Genomic DNA, 18985 nt, shown 5'->3' on the forward strand with positions numbered 1-18985 from the left:
TTAATTCAACCGTATGATGACTGATACGCTGCACACAGATGAATAAAGGTACACACAGGGTACATTATTAAACCTCCAGGTACAAAACTGTTCCTTTCAGTACTCAAAAGGTACAGGACAGGTCCTTTGTGATACCATGTTGTACCTTTAAAGGAACATGATTTGGTAAAGTACATAGTTGTACCCATGAACCTGCACCACATGGAAATGATCCCAATTAACCCCAACGAACCAACAAAAATACTTTCAGATTTTCAGATTTCAGCTCCACAATAGTGATAGAAAGGCTGGTGGATCTGACCAATTTTCCCAAAAGTGGCTGATGTTCATGTTTGTAAAAGTGATATTTTCAAAATCAAAGAAATGGCCTCTGTGTCTGTATGGTTGCAGGATGTGTTGTGGGAAGTCCCAGTTCAGCAAGACATCATTTTATGTTGCCGTTTCTCATACTACTCTCCATTTGAATGGTACATTGCATTTGCATTTTAATTGTACATTGAATATCTGTATTGCAATGTTGTGCTGTTAAATTCGAATTGTTTCTGTCACGTGCGGTCGTACGGACCAGATGAAATGTTGCAGCCTCAATCGGCTGCTCAGAAGTTCCTTATAACAAGGCTCCAGCCATGTCCACCTAATTCCTCACACCTGCCCATGGCTGGAGCCTTGCAGTCAGGCAGATTGGTGCCAGGTGCGTTTCCAGCTGCACCCAATCGTGACAGATGAAAGAGTGAAAGAGTGAGTAAAAAGATTGTGGAAGAGAAACATTGTTCCTCAACGTCAAATTGCAAATCTCATCATCTACAGTGCATAACACTGTAATTCGAATTTAAAGAACTTTTTTCCGGGGTTGTGCACTGTATATCAACAAATATTAAGGTCTCTTCCTATCAGTGTTAACTGGAAGTTCTCATGCAGCAAGTGAACATTTATACTGGTTTTACCAGCTGCCAAATGGGCTAATGAACTCTTCTTAATGTGCTAAATGCTTCATTGTTCAAGATAACAGATCTGTCATGATCTAGTGCCTGCTTTCATTTTTGTCCACTGTGATGTATTGCTTTGACTTGTGTTTTTTTCCCACTAAGACAAATGAATGCCAAGGTATGAAATTAATAAAATATTCCATAAAAAAAACATGCTGTCATCCAGCTCAGCTTAATTACTGTGAGGGGCCATTTAGGAAATATTTCACACGTTTGTTACAGAAACACATGTGAAACACATTCACATATGAAACTGAAAAGCATGCATTTATACTACTTAAAACCCACACACACACATATATGAAACACTCACACAGATCCACGTGAAATGGACGTGGACACGCGGACACACACACACGCACACACACACACACACACACACATGTATATACACAGCACAAAAGTTTGGACACACCTTCTCATTCAATGGGTTTACTTTATTTTCATAACCATTTACATTGGTAGGTTCTCACTGTAGGCATCAAAATGAATGAACACATGTAGAGTTATGTACTTAACAAAAAAAGGTGATCCTAACTGAAAATCCTTCTGAATACGGGCCACTTCCTTAACCGCTATGCCACCTCTGCCCCTTTTTGTTAAGTACATAACTCCACATGTGTTCATTCATAGCTGAGATGCCTTCAGCGAGAATCTACCAATGTAAATGGTCATGAAATTAGAGAAAAACGCATTGAATGAGAAGGTGTGTCCAAATATTTGGTCTGTACTGTACTATATTCATATGTGTTTGTGTGTGTGTGTGTGTCCATTTCACACGGATCTGTGTGAATGTTTCATATATATGTGTGCGTCAGTTTTCAGTAGTATAAATGCATGCTTGTCAGTTTCATATGTGAATGTGTATGTGTTTCACATGTGTTTGTGTAACACATATCTGAAATATGTCCTAAACGGCCTCTCATAAATTACTGCTGTACACACACACACAAACACACACACGCTCACTCAGGGCACGTGTTAAATTTCTGTAATCCAGCAGGTGGCACTCTGATTCTGATTTTTAAGTAAAGATTGCATGTAAAAACCACCTTTTTTCTTCTTTTGGCACCGTTTGAAGCATGCAGTGCTGATGTAGAGGGCTGATTTCTGCCATTGACTTCCTGGTGGCAGCAGCCCACCGCGGCTCTGTAACCAGGTGAGCGTGCCGCTGTTTGGAGTAGCTGCTCCGAGGGGTTAATTGCTTAGTCTCACATGCAGCTTTCCTGTGTTCTTACGTTTGTGTGTACTCTGAACTGGTGTTAATATGAGATGGTAGCCTTCAGGTGGTTGCACAGGTCCTGCGCATTCGGCACAGATTCTCTTGTCCTCGGTCCTGCATATCAGATCCCCTCTAAATGTAAATGAGACCTTTAACATGGTGGAGTTGCTCTTGTAGAACACACACACACACTTGCATGGAATGCTGGCTGTGATTAACACCCATCTGTAACAGAGTAAGTCTGTGTTGACACTCTTTGTTCATACGTGTCAGTTTCTGTCTCCTTTTACATCATGAAAAGGCATTTGCGATTAGAGAACACATCATGCAAAATAATTATGTAATACTAGTAATTATACTATTAACGATGGATATTTTGGGCAATCAGATGATAATATGCCTGCATGATTGGTTTTGTGGGGTGTGTGGACCCCAGATGACTGTAACAGAGGTCGAGTGTGTGAACATGTGAATAATAAGAAATAACAAGAAAATAAAATGGAGGAGGAAACAGGAAGTAACGGAGGAGACAGGACCTTTCAATGGGACAGTGGTGGGAACTGGTGGCCACTGGTCAGGACGGTGATGGCCTAGCGGCTGAGGAAGGTCATGGGTCATGTCAATTACCATTAAATCATTAACCCTCTGCTCAAAAGACAGACGGCCATTTACATTCACATTTACAGCATTTACCAGACGGCCTTATCCAGAGTGACTTACAATCAGTAGTTACAGGGACAGTCCCCCCCTGGAGACACTCAGGGTTAAGTGTCCTGCTCAGGGACACAATGGTAGTCAGTGGGGTTTGAACCTGGGTCTTCTGGTTCATAGGCGAGTGTGTTACCCACTAGGCTACTACCACCATCATTTGTTGGCGCTTCCTGACACTGATGCTGCTGTGGCGGGTTGGATTAAAGCTGGATCGGGCGTAGGTGGAGGCAACAGGTGACTTAAGCTCCTGTCAGGCGAGACCCGCTCCGCACAAAACTATTACCCGCTCACCAGCGGGGACAGCGGGTAATTACAAGACAATTAAATAGTAATTTGCAAAAGCCACCGAGTTAGAGGGCTGCTGGGGGGGAAAAGGTGCAGGTGGCGATTTTTCTTTTGTGTTCAGTTGCAGCAAGTACAAAGGTACCAGCTTGCCAGTGTTTAAAAAAAAAAAGGTTCCGTGCTCGTGAAAAGTCCAGTCATGACCGATCGAGACAAATCAGAATATAAGAGAGAAGAACGCCTCCCTCCGGCCATCGGAGTCCCTTGGACTGAGCCACTGAGTGTCTGTGTGAAGACGGGTGAAAGGCAGCGTGGCAGCGGGAAATGAATGTTTGTGTTTGTGTGCATTTGCATGTGTGACAGGAAGTAGTGGGCGTAGGGTGGTGTGAGTGTGTGTGTGTGTGTGTGTCGCCGGTTTTGGGCAACTGTATTTTAAGACCCTGATTAGCCCGGGTTGCTGTGCAGCCGGGTTGCTGAGGAAATACACTGTCTGAACGCGTGACATGTGGCCTTTCCAGGGTGCCCTGCAGAAAAGAAAAATGCAGTGATACCCTTATAACAACCTGCACTGGCTAATGTACCATCTTGGAAAATCGCAAAGGGTATTATAGGCCTACACACACACACACACACACACACACACACAATCCTATAACATTTACATTTACAGCATTTATCAGACGCCCTTATTCACAATCAGTAGTTACAGGGACAGTCCCCCCCTGGAGACACTCAGGGTTAAGTGTCTTGCTCAGGGACACAATGGTAGTAAGCGGGATTTGAACCCGGGTCTTCAAAGGCAAGTGTGTTACTACCACCTATAACAATCTCAATGGCTGTGTGTTGCGTGTGCGTGTGTCTGACGCTCCTTTTCCTGGTTCATTTTCCTGGAACTGCTGCTTGCGGTTATGACACAGTAATGCACATAACCACAAAGGAAATTTTGTCTTTCTGGTTATTAGGCCTGATACTTGTGTGCAAAAAAAAAGAAAAGAAAAAAAAAGGCAGTAAGAGCCCACAAAGCAACTTTCCTGCACATACAGGAAAGTACACGTTCCACTCTGGAGCTGGTAAATGCTTCATTAATGCATCAAGTACAGAAATTGGCTTCATCGTGTCTTTGAGGTGGGGGCCTTTAACAGAAAATGCACAGGGTTTCGGACGGGCACTGAGGCCCCGCCCACACAGCAAGGGGGTTCCAAAATATGCAATTTCCCACTTGTGGGACTAATAAAGGTCACCTGAACTGTTGTCATCCACACGGAGACGCAGAGACGTTTTATGGAAGTCAAGGCGGCAAGCAAATACCCAGGATGCCTCCAAATGTGAACCATACAATGGGCCGAATCAAATGTTCGTATTTCTAAAATTATTTTAGATATTATTAAAAATTTTACACTTCGAGCAGTCATGTGTTTGGCGATTAATCGGTCCCCCTCACCCACGGGACCGATCCCGAACATCATAAGAACATTAATCAATGGAAAAACGACAGGTGGAACGAAAGTGATGAAAAGATGTTAATTCCCCAGAGGGAAAAAACAACAGTAGTGAGTACACGCGCGAGACATGTCACACACAGTGACATGCTGAGTCAAACACGGTGACCTTTCTTTCCACCTTGACGTGGCTCACACTTTGACCGCGAGTTCCTCCGTTTCACCGTGTGAAAGCTTTTCTGTTCCTCATCCGAGAATGAATTTTCCATCTTAGCTGGAAACACACTTATAGAAATGTCAATATATAAATATACATTTTGAGTTTGTCTCTTTGCGTTCGGCTTTAGGTATTCAAAAGCGTCCCTCCGGCTGAAAGTCCAGGACGATTAACGCCCGTGATGCGTTTGAATCCCTCGGTTCTCTGCCAGTGGTTCCATCGTCGCGTCGCCTCAGTAGTTTACTGTCGACCGAGCGCGTTCCTCATCTAAACAAATCTAATCTGACGCACCGGCGACCTGTCAATCAGCCATTGTTCCCGAAAGGAAGCGGGAGAGAAGGACTAACCGCAGGCCGAGGGTTCTAGATTAGAGGCCGCGCTTCATAATCGCTGCCTGTTTTGACGGCACCATTCAGCACTGAGTCAGAGTGACAGCAACCGCGAGTCACCGTGGAAAGTAACAAGAAGAAGAAGAAAAAAGAGCGGCACGCCGCTTCGATTCGCCTTTGTGCGACGGATTGATTAGTCCTCCGGCTGCCGGTGCGCTTCGCGCATCGTCATCTGTTCACCGTGTCTGATTCGACGTTCTGAAGAAGCTTCTCCTGCGCTCAAGGCGACAAAACTGCCAATTTAACAGATGCTATTATACAAACACATGTGACAGCGTGTGTTCAAGTTATTGAGGATTATAAAGAAACCAAGAAATGATGTAAAAATAAATAAATAAAATATATATACACACACACACATATATATATAAAATTAAAAGTTAAAAATGTTTTAAACAGCCATTTTTTAGTGCAGGGTTTGTGTTGGGGATTTTGTGCTGGGGAAGGGAGGGTCTCCACAGATTTCCAGTGGGGTTAAGGTCGGGACATGTGGAAAAAGGGATTGCACTTCCCTCCTTACCCTGATGGGCCCGTCACTCTGGAACAGTGTCAGTCGGGACTCCACGCGACCGTCGCCGTTTGCTCCAGCAGTAACACGTGTCTTCCCAGCGTCTACGTAACTGTTTGGTCCGGTTCTAGATTAATATTACATGTCGAAATGGCTTCATTTTCACGGTAAAATTTAGATGTTACATCGATGTAGCCTAGTGGGTAACACTGTTAAAAGAAAAAAAAAGAAAAAAGCAGGGCCAGTGCCTTTGAAGGCCCACTGGGGTGCCACCGAGCAAAGCACCGTCCCCACACACTGCTCCCCGGGCGCCTGTCATGGCTGCCCACTGCTCACTCAGGGTGATGGGATGAATGCAGAGGACAAATTTCACTGTGTGCACCGTCTGCTGTGCTGCTGTGTACCACATGTGACGATCACAATCACTTCACTCCAACACACTAGCCTATGAACCAGAAGACCCAGGTTCAAATCCCACTTACTACCATTGTGTCCCTGAGCAAGACGCTTAACCCTGAGTATCGCCAGGGGGGGACTGTCCCTGTAACTACTCATTGTAAGTCGCTCTGGGTAAGGCCGTCTGGTAAATGCCGTAAATGTAAATGTAAACGTTCTCTGATCACAGTAGTTTAAAACTGTTCCCATTTAAGTGATGGTGCCAGTTTGCTCATTTAAATGCTTTTTTAAAACTTCAGCTTTGTGACTCACCTACACACACAAATATGAAAGAAGAAAAACGTTTGTGACCATGCTTGGTGTAGCGGAGAATTTCGCTATATAAATGTGCTCTGTATGTGACTAGTTTTGGTACAGTGTGGTCGGCCCACGGATCTGTGCCAGGAACAGATGTAAGGTCGGGGCGTCTGTCACGTGGAATGGGTTTCAGATGACCATCCGATGGCCCCCCAGCAACAAGAGAACACAACAGACTCAGACACGCGTGTACTTACACAGGCTATAAACAGGATATCCCAAACTTTATTTCCTGTGTCAAAGTGTACCATGGAGAGCAATCACAGTTAGTGGACTTCCTTCTTATTAGTTTGAGTGCAACACAAATGGAAATTAAACAAACTAAAACCAAAATCTGAAATATTTACGTTAAATAAAAACCAATCGATCAGAAATGCCTCTGACAGAGAGGGAATAAGAGCATGAGTTGATTAAAAAAACGAGAGAAGATGAAACAGAAGATGAAAGACAGAGCAGCGTTTGAGATAGCGAGAGATTGAGAGAGCGAGAGAGGGGGTTACCCTGAAAAACTAGTCGCTCTGAGCAGTGGGTTGTGGGGTGCAGTGGGACGAGGAGCGAAATTTAAAAACCCGTCACTCATCCCAGAGCACCTTGCGCCAGCGTTCTCCAGACATTTTACAGAAACAGAAAGGGTGAGTGGCACCCTAAATCCCGCTCCCATCGACATTCCCACACAAAACACACACACACACACACACACACACACACTCTCACACACACACTGCTCAGTGCAAGAGAGAGAACAGAACAAGCTCTCAAGCAACGACACGTCCAAAAAGGCAATATTTGTCATTCTTGAAGGTTTCTTTAAGGGCTTTTAAATAAATAGGCGGAGTTCTCTGTGGTAGGCGGAAGGGCGCGGTCTTCACTCTGGTTACACTGTACAGTATATACATGTGATCTCTTCAATGACAAAATATCCTTTGATGTACAATATTCTCTTACATTGTCAAATAATACAACCATGACATCGAGCAAGCAGAGGATTTGTTTTTTATACAAGGTACCCATGCATCCCTGTGTTCCCATGGCAACAAGAACAACAGATACTGCCTTTTTCAGTGACATCCGCGAGTTAGCAGAATTTATGAACTTCAGAACGAAGGAAAAAATAAAAGAACTAAACAGAACTAAAATGGAAGAAAACAAACTAAAAAAAAACAAAGAAACTCAGATCTATACAACATTCAAACTTTCGTCAACAGTAACGAATGGGATACTGCTTTACTATATACAGACAGGTTAGCTTCCATGCACGGTGTGAACAAGTAGCACATTAACATTCCAAATATGGACATGGGGAGGAGCGGGGCGGGGCCGAGGGGCGGGACACGGTGGCGGGTGCTGTGGCGAGGCAGCACAAGACACGCCCACACGCGTAGGCTGCAGGACACGGATATGTCATTGACGGTTGGAAACACGCCCACAAAGCGACCAGGCCTTCTTCCCCCCCGCAGTTGCACACTGATGGCCATGGCGGCGGAGGTTCCAGCACAGCGGGTTGGACTCGGTATGGCTGTACTCGGTCTCCTCAAGGTTAAATGGATGAAAGGGTTCCATAAAAGTCTCTTTTTATAGTTTTTATAGTTTTTTAATAGTTCCTTAGAATTAATATTATTACTTTTTATTCGTCGAAAAAAAACTTCCGTAGAGAGTTTGGAATATTCACGAGACGGCGGCCTGTTTCCTGTTGGAGTGACGGAGTCAGTTTTTGCGTAGAAAGACGAAAAAGACGGAGCTGCAGGTTTCCTTCGTTTTAGAAAAGGGAAATGAAAGGGGAATGGAAATGGACAGTGTAACAATGGTCACAACAACGGTCGCCCCATCATAACCAAACTACAGCTACTACAAACCCCAGCCCCTTCCCAAAAATGTTTCACACACACATACGCACATTTGCCCCCCGAAAGGGGCACATTTCGCACACAGGACTGGATGCTTCATGTTTTCAGAACTGCTTACAAATTCTTTCAAGCAAAACTACAGCAAGGCTTCATTCACCACGGAAGGATCTTTTTTCGTTGGTTAAAAAATGTCATAGAAAACACTGTAGTCGTTTTTTTTTTTTTCTTTTCTCGTTAGAAACATTTTCCATTTGGCAAACTCGGAGCAGGCTAGTGTGAGTTGGATCGTTGTTATTCAATCGAAATGACGGCGTCCCGGGGATTCTGACTGAACGCGGCTCTAATTCCTGTGCTACTCTACGAATCTGCTGCTCCAAAAAGAGCGCGAGAGGCATTTTTGTTTGAAAATAGGGCCCTTTAAAGACCCTCCCTCCCGAATCTGCACGTGGATCTACGTAACAGTCGTCTGTGTAAACCTTTAGTCTGAAGTCGGCAGTAAGACAGTTGGACGCGTTCACACGTACCGCACTCTTGACATTAAATGAAAAAAAAAAGAACGTAAAGCACACACACACACACACACACACCTAGGAAACCTGTCGTTTCAGACCTACACCTCTCATAAGGACCCACTTAGGAATAAAGACCTTATTACTGCATCTTAGAGCCTCCTCCGCCTCACGCCTCCATGTTTGCATTAAGATTTGCATTTTGATCGTTGTCCATTCCAGCAGATATGCCTGTTAGTGTGAGACGAGTCGATGCACGGGGTCAGTTTGGGTGTTAGCTGACACAGGTAGGTGAACCCAGACTGACGCCAGCGAAGGCCTTATTCACGGCCTTACTTATTTTATTTCCCCGACTGCACTTTCTACGTTCCAGTGGAGCACCACTGGCTGCTCTCGGGCGTCGGCACGGGCACCCCTTTGTTTTTTCCCTAGGGGTTATATGGCTGTCTCAGGCCGTCTTGAGGATGCTGTCCTATATTCTTACAATAAACATCCGCATTTATGACCACATATGGATCCCCTGGCCTGCTCACTGTGTTCGTCGCGAATGGGAGCCCCTCCCTCATCCAGAACACCCATCATGCAGCGCTTCCCTGCCGAGACCTGGAACCCCACCCTCTTCCTGGGAATGGTGGCTGCAACCAAACAAATCCACGCCCTGAGAAACGCGCTGGACCCTAGGGTGCCCATGGAGGGGTGGGGGCTGGACCTGCATTTAACGACCGAATGAAAGTGTGTCTTAATGACGCATGTGGGCGGAGAAATTCAGGAACCGGAACCGAGGACCACCGGCACGAGTGGTTTCCAGGACTGGATTTCATGCATATACAGGCTTCTGAGCAAAAAGAGAGTTTAACACGAGCTCCTAAAATATGGGGGAGAAACGCGGAGAAGGTTGTAGGGGGCAGATTTCGGGGGCTTTTTAGATGGCAACAACAATAGGAACGACGATCTGAAATAAGCAAAGAAATAAAATCAAACAAAATAAGAGAAAAATGGAGAGAAAGTTTTCGCCACCGTTGCTTCTGTCCCCTTCGTAGTCTCAGTATTACTGTAGTGTTTTCTGGTCTGTGTGTACCGTATGAACGGGTGTGTGTGGTGTGCTGTGCCTGTGTGTGTGTGTGTGTGTGTGCGTGTTTTGCGCGTCGGTGTGTTCCCTCGTGTCCGTTTAGAAGCCCTTGATGTGGCAGTAGGCCTCCAGAGAGGAGAAGAGGATGTAGACGAGCCAGAGGCTGACGAAGAGCATGGTGGTGAGGGCTTTGGCAGTCCGCGGGCCCCCCAGCTCCCCGCCGATGTCGGGCCGGCGCCGGTACATCAGCACGGCCACGCAGATGAAGGCGAAGATGGTGAAGAGCGTGACGGAGAAGGCCAGGTTGCCCGGGTCCACTGTGAACTCCCGCCCGTGGTAGTGGTGGTAGATGGCGGCCATGGACCACGCCACCCCGATGCCCAGGAACACGTTCACCGCGTTGCTGCCTGTCACGTTCCCGATGGACGCGTCTGCGTACTGGTCCTGGGTGGCTGCGACCTTGCTGGCAAAGGTGTCTGAGAGAGAGGGGAGATGGGAAATATCTTTACCATCACAAGCAACTGAAGGAAGCGGAGAAACTGAGAGATTAAAAAAAAAAAGTTGTGAAGTGATTGTCACTTGTGATACACAGCAGCACAGCACACGGTGCACACAGTGAAATTTGTCCTCTGCATTTAACCCATCACCCTGAGTGAGCAGTGGGCAGCCATGACAGGCGCCCGGGGAGCAGTGTGTGGGGACGGTGCTTTGCTCAGTGGCACCTCAGTGGCACCTTGGCAGATCGGGATTCGAACCGGCAACCTTCTGATTACGGGGCCGCTTCCTTAACCGCTAGGCCACCACTGCCCCCTAAGAACTTTCGAATGGGCTCATCCGGGATTTGAACCCGGGACCCCTAGACCAACGAGCCAGGTTAAGGGGAAACAAGGGAGTGAAAAAAATGATGAGGAGGGTAAAATAAAGTGTGCTTTATTACCAGTTTAATTAACTAGTGTGTAGACACACACACACACACACACACACACACGTACAGAGTGCACCACACACTCCCCTGGCTGGCCTCTGGGGACTCTTGGCAGATATACGAGAGTGTGTAAAAGCCTGCTTTAATCCTGGTCGCCATGGAAAGCACCCTGACCCTGACCCGGCCTCCCACGGCGTAACAAACTGTGGCGCCCGCGTTCATACACAACCCGCCGTGTGCCGCTTCTGTCTCCCCTCTGTCCTCCGCCACTTTTCGGCTGTCTGTTGATCCGAACGCGACGGAGAGTGCCAGTGAAATGTTTGCCGTCCGTATCCATGGACTCCGAGGCCCATGGCATCATCTGTTAACCTGGCAGAACCTGTCACGTGGACCCACCACAGCGGAAACACACACACACACACACACACACACACACACACACACACACACGTACTGTTACTCTGCACACAATTTAACCTGTAAATACGCCTCACAGGGAACAGATTCCTTTTCTGCAGTTAGGACCACTCCCCTCTCCACATCGTGTCTGGTACTCCGACTCTTACCTATATTTGGTCAGCAGAGGTCCCCGGATCACCAGCCGGCCGTTTCTAATAAAGTGGCCACCGGGCGTATAAATAGCCGGTCGAGTCTACGGCAGACGGATTCCGTTGGAAGGTGGACCAGTTCTGCAAATTGTAGATTTCAAAAATGGAAATAAACTGGGACAGGGTTGGCCCTGGAGATTCGCACGGCGGTTCCCGGAGGTGGCGGGTTAGTTGCGGTGACAATGATAGCGTTTAACTCGGGTCCCCTGTGTCAGATGGGCCGGCTTGCCTGTTAACACAGTTAAAAAGTGGTGCGGCGGGGGAGCGATAAAAGGAAAGTTGAGACTGAATAGCTGAATACTGATACTGAGCTTTTTTTTGTGTGTTAAGGTGTGTTAGATAAGGGATAATGGTGCTACGTATGACCGAGCGCATTTCGGAGCGTTCGCTAATGTCACATCCATTGGCTGATGCGCGGCAGCGGTGGCCTGGCGGGTAAGGAAGCGGAATCCTTGAGGTCCCCTCTGAGCAGAGCACCGTCCCCACACACCGCTCCCCCGGGCGCCTGTCATGGCTGCCCACTGCTCACCGAGGGCGATGGTTAAAAAGCAGAGGACACGTTTCGCTGTGTCACCGTGTTGCAGTGTTTCACGGTGACAAAAACAATCACTTTCATTTCAGAATGAGGAAGTAGCATTAATTAAAGAACAGTTAATAAAGGACAAAGATTGATATAATGGTCTCTGACCCATTTTTAATGACCTGCTACCTACATAGACGTCTACACTGTTTTTTTTTTGTAGTTCCTGGACGTTTTAGGCCCAGGAAATACGGAGCACACAACAGTGTCCTGTCTAGATCTCTACACAATGCAGCACTGACACAGTGTCATTCTCACACACGTCTTACCTGGCACAGAGGTACCCAGGGCAACGAACACCACGGCAGTGACCGAGTCTTTGAGGCCAACGGTGCAGCCGAAGTGCGAGGCCAGGTCTCCGATTAATGCTGTCAGGACGCCGATCATGCAGATGGACACCACGAAACAAGCCCAGCCGTTCCAGTAGTCCGTGGGGGGCACGAACGCGAACAGAACCTTCCAGAAGACGGTCAGGAAGTGCATGACGTAATCAAAGCAGGACGGCAGCTTCTCCTCACCACACTCCTCATCGTCGTCATCCTCACCTAAAGAGGCAGGGGGAGTAAAGGGAAGGAGATGATGAGAAACCCACTCTTACGCCGCTGCTACTCACACATGCGCAGAACATAATCGATTATTTCATAATGACGTTGCTGGGTGATTTTCTGGCGGTGGTGCGTAATTTCTCGTTAAAAAGTGGTGATCTGAGTACAGTTTAGAAGTCGAGGAAGACCATAAGGACTGCGACCAGATTTTCTGGTCTATCTAAAAATCAGGTTGTCACAGATTCAAATGAGATTGTGGGCGCGGGGACCTCAAACTCTCTATGCAGATGAAGCAAGTGCTTGTTCACAAGTGCTTGTTCATCTCCCAATTGTACCAAATAAAGCAATGTATTATGTACATTGTACAGTGACCTGACAACTCTGAAAGATCTATGTAGTCTGACCTGTCAGAATATAGTGCTTATGTCCACAGAAATGGTAAACTTTTACATTTACAGCATTTACCAGATGCCCTTATCCAGAGCGACTTACAATCAGTAGTTACAGGGACAGTCCCCCCCCTGGTGACACTCAGGGTTAAGTGTCTTGCTCAGGGACACGATGGTAGTAAGTGGGGTTTGAACCTGTGACTTTGTGGTCTTCGTAGAAATGTAAAATAAACCGAAGCTAAATTGGCAGGAATTGACGAGGAGTGGCGAGACAGGAGGATGAGCGCCGAGGATGCCGATGAGTACTTGAGACGGTAAGCCAGATATTACGCGGCTGAGCTCACTTCTGAGGCACCACGCTGGGGGCCAAAAAAGCTTACGGCTCCTGACTCTGAAGGATTCAGCCGAAATGTCACAGCGCTGCCACGCACTCAGTACACAGGCCTTTCTATAGTGGCAGCCAAAAGAGCAACACACACACACACACACACACACACACACACACACACACTGAAGAGCATTAAAGAGTCTCACAACTAAACAGTCTGTAGAAGATTTAAAACCTCACACGTGTGTCTAGAAGTGTGTCACGAGTGGCTGTTTAAGTGTACTATTCATTATTATGAATAATTAAATCCATCACTGCGCGCAAATTGGTGACCGGAGAAGGAAATGCACTGGTGTGTAAACGCAAGCATCCATTCTCTTAACCTAGGCATCCATTTCAGGATCGGGGTGAGAAGCTTGTCCATTTATACACACACACACACAGTCCTGGCCCAATCCAACATCCCCAACTAACCTAATTCACCCATATTGTAATTCGTATGAAAGAGAGGAGTAACATAAAGAAAACCCATTATAAACATTTTACTAGACCTCTTCCTCTCCCACTTTCTTTGGCCCTCGGTGAGACTCTGACAGGGAGAGGGATTGGGTGTGACGAAGCGTAAAAACATAGCTGCAGGGCGTGGCCAGGAGAATAGAGCTGGGGAGACTAGCAGCACACACGCGTACACACACACACACACTGGAAGGTTTATTTTAAGTGGGCCGAGGCTCCGGTACAGTGCGGATCAGATGGGTTTCTTATAAAGGCTCACGTCGCCGTCCTGGTGAGATTAATATTCCGCGCCGCTGTGAGCTCTGTGGGTATTTGTGGGCCGGAGAAATCCGTCACCGGGGTTCCTGCATGCGCACCCACAGAGACCCCGGCTGCGAGACGCTCAAATGATTTAAAGCCTTATTAGAATTATTTATCTTGTTCAATTCCAGCCGGTCCTCACTGTGTGACCTTCCCTGCTGAGGTTTATGGGGGTCTGGAGCAAATAAATCCTACTGATATCACACACACTCACACAGACACACAAAACCGGCCAATGACCATGGTGTGTTACTGGAAAAGCCGTGCAGAAGTTCATATTTCACATTAGTAGCACACGCTCCTGCACTAGTGTCAGCAAGCCATTCATCTTAGCATCACACCCTCAACTACGACACTCAGAGGCCGCTAGAACATAGAAATATGATCAAATATGAGAAATATGCTGCTGATATTAGCATCCTTCTAATTACAGGAGGTGCATCTGCTGGTACACCACTGTGTGACACGATGTGGTGAAATTTATATGAATAAAGTCTATATGAATGATGGTCCTGCGTTGTTCTTACATAATAATAAGTGGCCTTAAAATCATCAACCAGAACAAACTCATTATGCTTGTGAAGTGTTCTTCAAAGTCAAGAATTCTTCATCTTTAATGCCATTCTTGTGCAGACAACGTGGCTATGAGCCGGTCGTAACCGCCTCTTTCTGCAGGGATGGACCCCACAGTACTTCAGATGCAGAGCAGGAACGCCACTGGATTACACGCTGTCTTTCAAAGCAGTGACCTTTTCATGTGACGCAGGCAGCGTTTTGTCTCTTAAAGGAGGCCGTAATGAATATTCATGAATACGAAACGCATTTCTGCGTAATTCACTTGAAGCTCAATACATGCTTAGTGCTTTTGTGCATGTGTGTGTTGGTGGAGTTTATCCAAAGGTTAATGGCATTAGTAGTGGAAAATGGTATTCCATTAATTTGTGAAGTTTAAATAAATAATATTAAGGGGTGGAATTTAATAGGAGTGCCAAGAAGCACAAGAATCCAATTACTACTACTATAATTATTACAATCTACTACTACTATAATTATTTCATGGCATTATATACAATTTTTAATATTTAACATGTCAAAAACAACAAACAGAAATGACACAAACCAATAGCATGACTTAGTGTGTGTGTGACTGTGTTTTTCCCATGGGATACAGTGAATGAGTATAAATGATACATCAGATACATCATCACCATACTCAGTGGCTTTAAACTACTCTCTGATGATAATATTCCTGTAACACGCACGCACTCACACGCACACACACACACGCCTTATCTCCTCTACCAAAAGCACACTGTATTTTTCCCTTCCCTTGTTCCATGGATGCAGGTGTAGACCAGGGTCTGGAATTTCGGTGCATTTCTTCTAGTCTGTTGCGTTAGCAGCTACATGTGTGAAATCCGTGATTCCTCTATACCCATCACAAGCTGTGGAGTAGTTCTTTTCCTGCTCTTCATCCGGCCATCTTCCCTTCAAAAGTTCTGATCGTACTCAGCGTTATACAGGAGGGCTGAAAATATCACCAGTGACACTTCACTAGCGGACCCTGCCACCATCTGCACGGCCTGCAGTCCAGGCCGGCGTCCACCAGGTGGGGCCGCTACGAAATGAAACACCGAACGAAATCCTTCCTCCCCCTCCGCGACTCACCAGCGCTGACAGTGATGGCTTCAATGAACTGATCTCTCCAGCTGTTAGTGCCCACCAGCAGAGCCAGATTAGTCTTCTTTATCAACTTATCCACTGTGTTCTAAAGAAAGAACCAAATGAGGGACAGAGAGAGAGAGAGAAAGGGGCAGGGAGGGAAACACAGAAAGGGCAATTCATTTAGCTTTACTAGACCTCATTAGTATACACACACACACACACACACACACACACATCTGTCTTTAGGCAGGGCAGTACATGTGAAGGGCCCATGAGTGTGTGTATGGGCTCCAGTCTGTGGGCGTGTTTGAAGTGTGTGGTGGAGAGATGTTCTCACGCAGGTGGGTTAGGAAATTTTGAGTGCACTTACGAGCATACACACACACACACACACACACACACACACACACACACACACCTTGAACTCATAGGACTCTTCAATGATGACCTCCAGTTTGACATGGTCTCCCAGTGTAGGTCGGCCCATTTCGGCAATGCGCCGTTCCTCTTCCTCCTCGCCTGTCAACGGCTCTTCCTCTCCCTGCTCTGCCTCAGCCTCCTCTGTAAAAAATTAACCAATCAGAGGCATAGAATGTGATCTAGAGCAACTTAGAGATGAACACAAAAGTAAGGAATGGCTGAGTATGGAAAAACAGAGCACAACACACACACAGACACAGACACACTACTATATATATATAACCTCCCACTACTGCAAGGAAAATAAAACCATCACACCAATATGGATGCACACACACACTCACAACCCAATTCATGGCATGCAAGGAAGATAGATGGTAATGCTGCGGGAGGGAATGGGAATGGTGGCGGGATGAAATGGAGTTGTAATGGGACGGGGCGGCGGTTCATTCAATTCAGGAGATAATTCCTGAGCCAGTCATCTGTCACTCAGAGGGAGCACCCCACACACCCACGAGATACCCATCAGTTAAAATATACGGTGCAAAGATATGCACACACACCATTAGTTTTGTTTGAACACCATGTGAATAATGATGCAACAAATTGATTATAAAGGAACTAAATGCAAAAGCTATCTTTCGTTTTTCATTTTTTTAAGTTAATTTTTTTTGTAAACACACTAAATTAACACCAAGTTTCTAGAATTAGAAATTCAAATAAGTAAAATACTTTTTTTGTGTTGAACTTCATAAGGCATCACGTCCTTCGTGACTCAGTACTAGTGCTGTAAACTACTTTAACAGAGTGTCTGACTGTCTTGCCTCTGGCCTGCATCGGTGTGAAGTGAGAGGGAAAAATGTATGCATATCATAGATAAACACCAAAATTGGATAGAATTTGAGCTCACATCAGGGCTCTTCATATGACCCACTCAGCCCTGTTTCTGGAACTGGTTTAAAAAGTGCTTCTGTATTTTTACATTTTTTTTTTCCATCTCTGCCTCCCTCCTGTTTTTCTTTGCGCCTCCATCTGTCCCCAGCCGGACCCCATCAGGTGCTTTTCTTCTCCAGCCTCTGCTGAGTTGAAGTATCTGGACCTCCGGGCCGTCTGCCTGTTTTCAGGACAGCTGCTGCGTACGGAGCTTTAACTCGCTGCCGTCCTTCGCTTTTCATACAGAGGAGCGAGGGGGTGGTGAGATAAGTTCAACATTATTGTCTGTATGGTTGCTACTGGTAACCAACCAACTGGTTCAGAACTATAATCTGTAGTCACCTAATAGAGGTAAAGAAAAATAACAGTAAAACCCAACCTTAAAAAGGGTTCCTGTTCTAATAGATGATTGGTTGAAGAATTATTTCATTAACATTTATCATTGATTGAATATTTGCTTATTTAGCGGCTTTATGTTTTATATTATTTATTATTAAGAGACACCACCATTTATTTTATTCATGTTTTCTATAAAACACATCCTCATTGTGCTGCCATTGAATTTTATAACAATTACTTACTGAAGGTAAGTTATTCTTTTTTTAGCAAGTGATTCCAATTATATGAGCAATATTGTCATGAAATGCATCATCTTTTTATAGTGTAATTAAACCCCAAAGGTTAAAGCCTAATGAGAATCAAATTTGCCCATTCCTATTGGTTGAAATAACCTGAATCCAGTTAGTTGTGGGCGTGGCCACACACAGGCTAACAAAAAAGATGCTTTACATGAATCTGCAGAATAAACACAGCAGAACTCTGTATGTTAATCCTATTAAAATTTCAATCTGGTGAAACCCCGCCCCCATGTCTGGATGCCCGAGTCCAGGCTGATTAAAGTGCCCTGCCCAATAATTACCCCTAATTACTCAATTACTCCTAACCCAAACCCAAGCAGCGTTAGATAAACCTGTTAGCACTGCAGCCGTTGGTCCCCACTGGGTACAGCAGTCTGTGTATAAGAATGAAACAATTTTTCATTTATGATTGTTTTGTTTTTTTTTATATTTATTTATGATTGTGTGTGTATATGGGAGAAGGTTCACCTTAAAGCTGTGTGTGTGTGTGTGCATCTCCTTACTCTCTGCTGGACTTCTAAGCTCCAAGCAGATAATAGAAAGGAGAATAAAAAAAAATGCAAAAGACGATAAAAAAAAAACGCTTCTTCCCTCGCGCCGGCAGAAGCGCATGAAGCAGATGACAGGAAAACGGAGGAGAAAAGGCGGGCGGAGGCTGGGAGAGGAGAAAAGACCGGTCAGAGTAAACATGGGCTGCTGTCACATCCAATCGGACGCAGCCCGCAGACAGGGGCAGGCTGGGAAACGTGCTCCTCGTGGACTCACTGCAGGGCCCTGTGTGTGTGTGTGTGTGTGTGTGTGTATTCTCTGACAGAGTGAGGACTGTGTATTACATTTCACATGTGAGGCTTTCTGTCTGCAGAAAAGCTCCCCAACAAAACCGGATTACGGTGGTGTGTGTGCCACTGAGTGTGTGTGTGTGTGTGTGTGTGTGTGTGTGTGATGTTCACAGCCTGTTTTAGTAATGCGGACTGTGTCCTTTCATAATGAACTGGTTCATTATCAACCAGAAAACATTATGAAAGCCTTTACCAAGAGAAGCAAGATCAATCCACATAATAAATGTCAGGAAGATTGTAGGTGTGTGCATTGACACAGTTGTGCAAATGCAGTGTGTGTGTGTGTGTGCATTTGAAGCTCAGGTCCCCATCATCCTCTTCTCTCTGAGTGCACTGTAATTTGAGCAGTCCCTTTCTCAACCCCAACCCC

General features: G+C 45.8%; 1 protein-coding gene across 1 annotated transcript in view; it reads right to left on the minus strand.

The window, feature by feature from the left end:
• Positions 1–6697: 6697 nt before the first annotated feature.
• The window catches only part of slc8a1b (solute carrier family 8 member 1b), a 77009-nt gene continuing 64721 nt past the window's right edge, over positions 6698–18985 (minus strand). Inside the window, 4 exon segments of the mRNA XM_028989938.1 lie at positions 6698–10405; positions 12312–12587; positions 15789–15888; positions 16204–16346. Of these exon segments, the coding sequence (XP_028845771.1) occupies positions 10029–10405; positions 12312–12587; positions 15789–15888; positions 16204–16346 (896 nt within the window). The 3' untranslated portion in view covers positions 6698–10028.

The sequence above is a fragment of the Denticeps clupeoides genome, chromosome 8 (assembly GCF_900700375.1).
Source record: "Denticeps clupeoides chromosome 8, fDenClu1.1, whole genome shotgun sequence".
In the NCBI taxonomy this organism is placed as follows: Eukaryota; Metazoa; Chordata; class Actinopteri; order Clupeiformes; family Denticipitidae; genus Denticeps; species Denticeps clupeoides.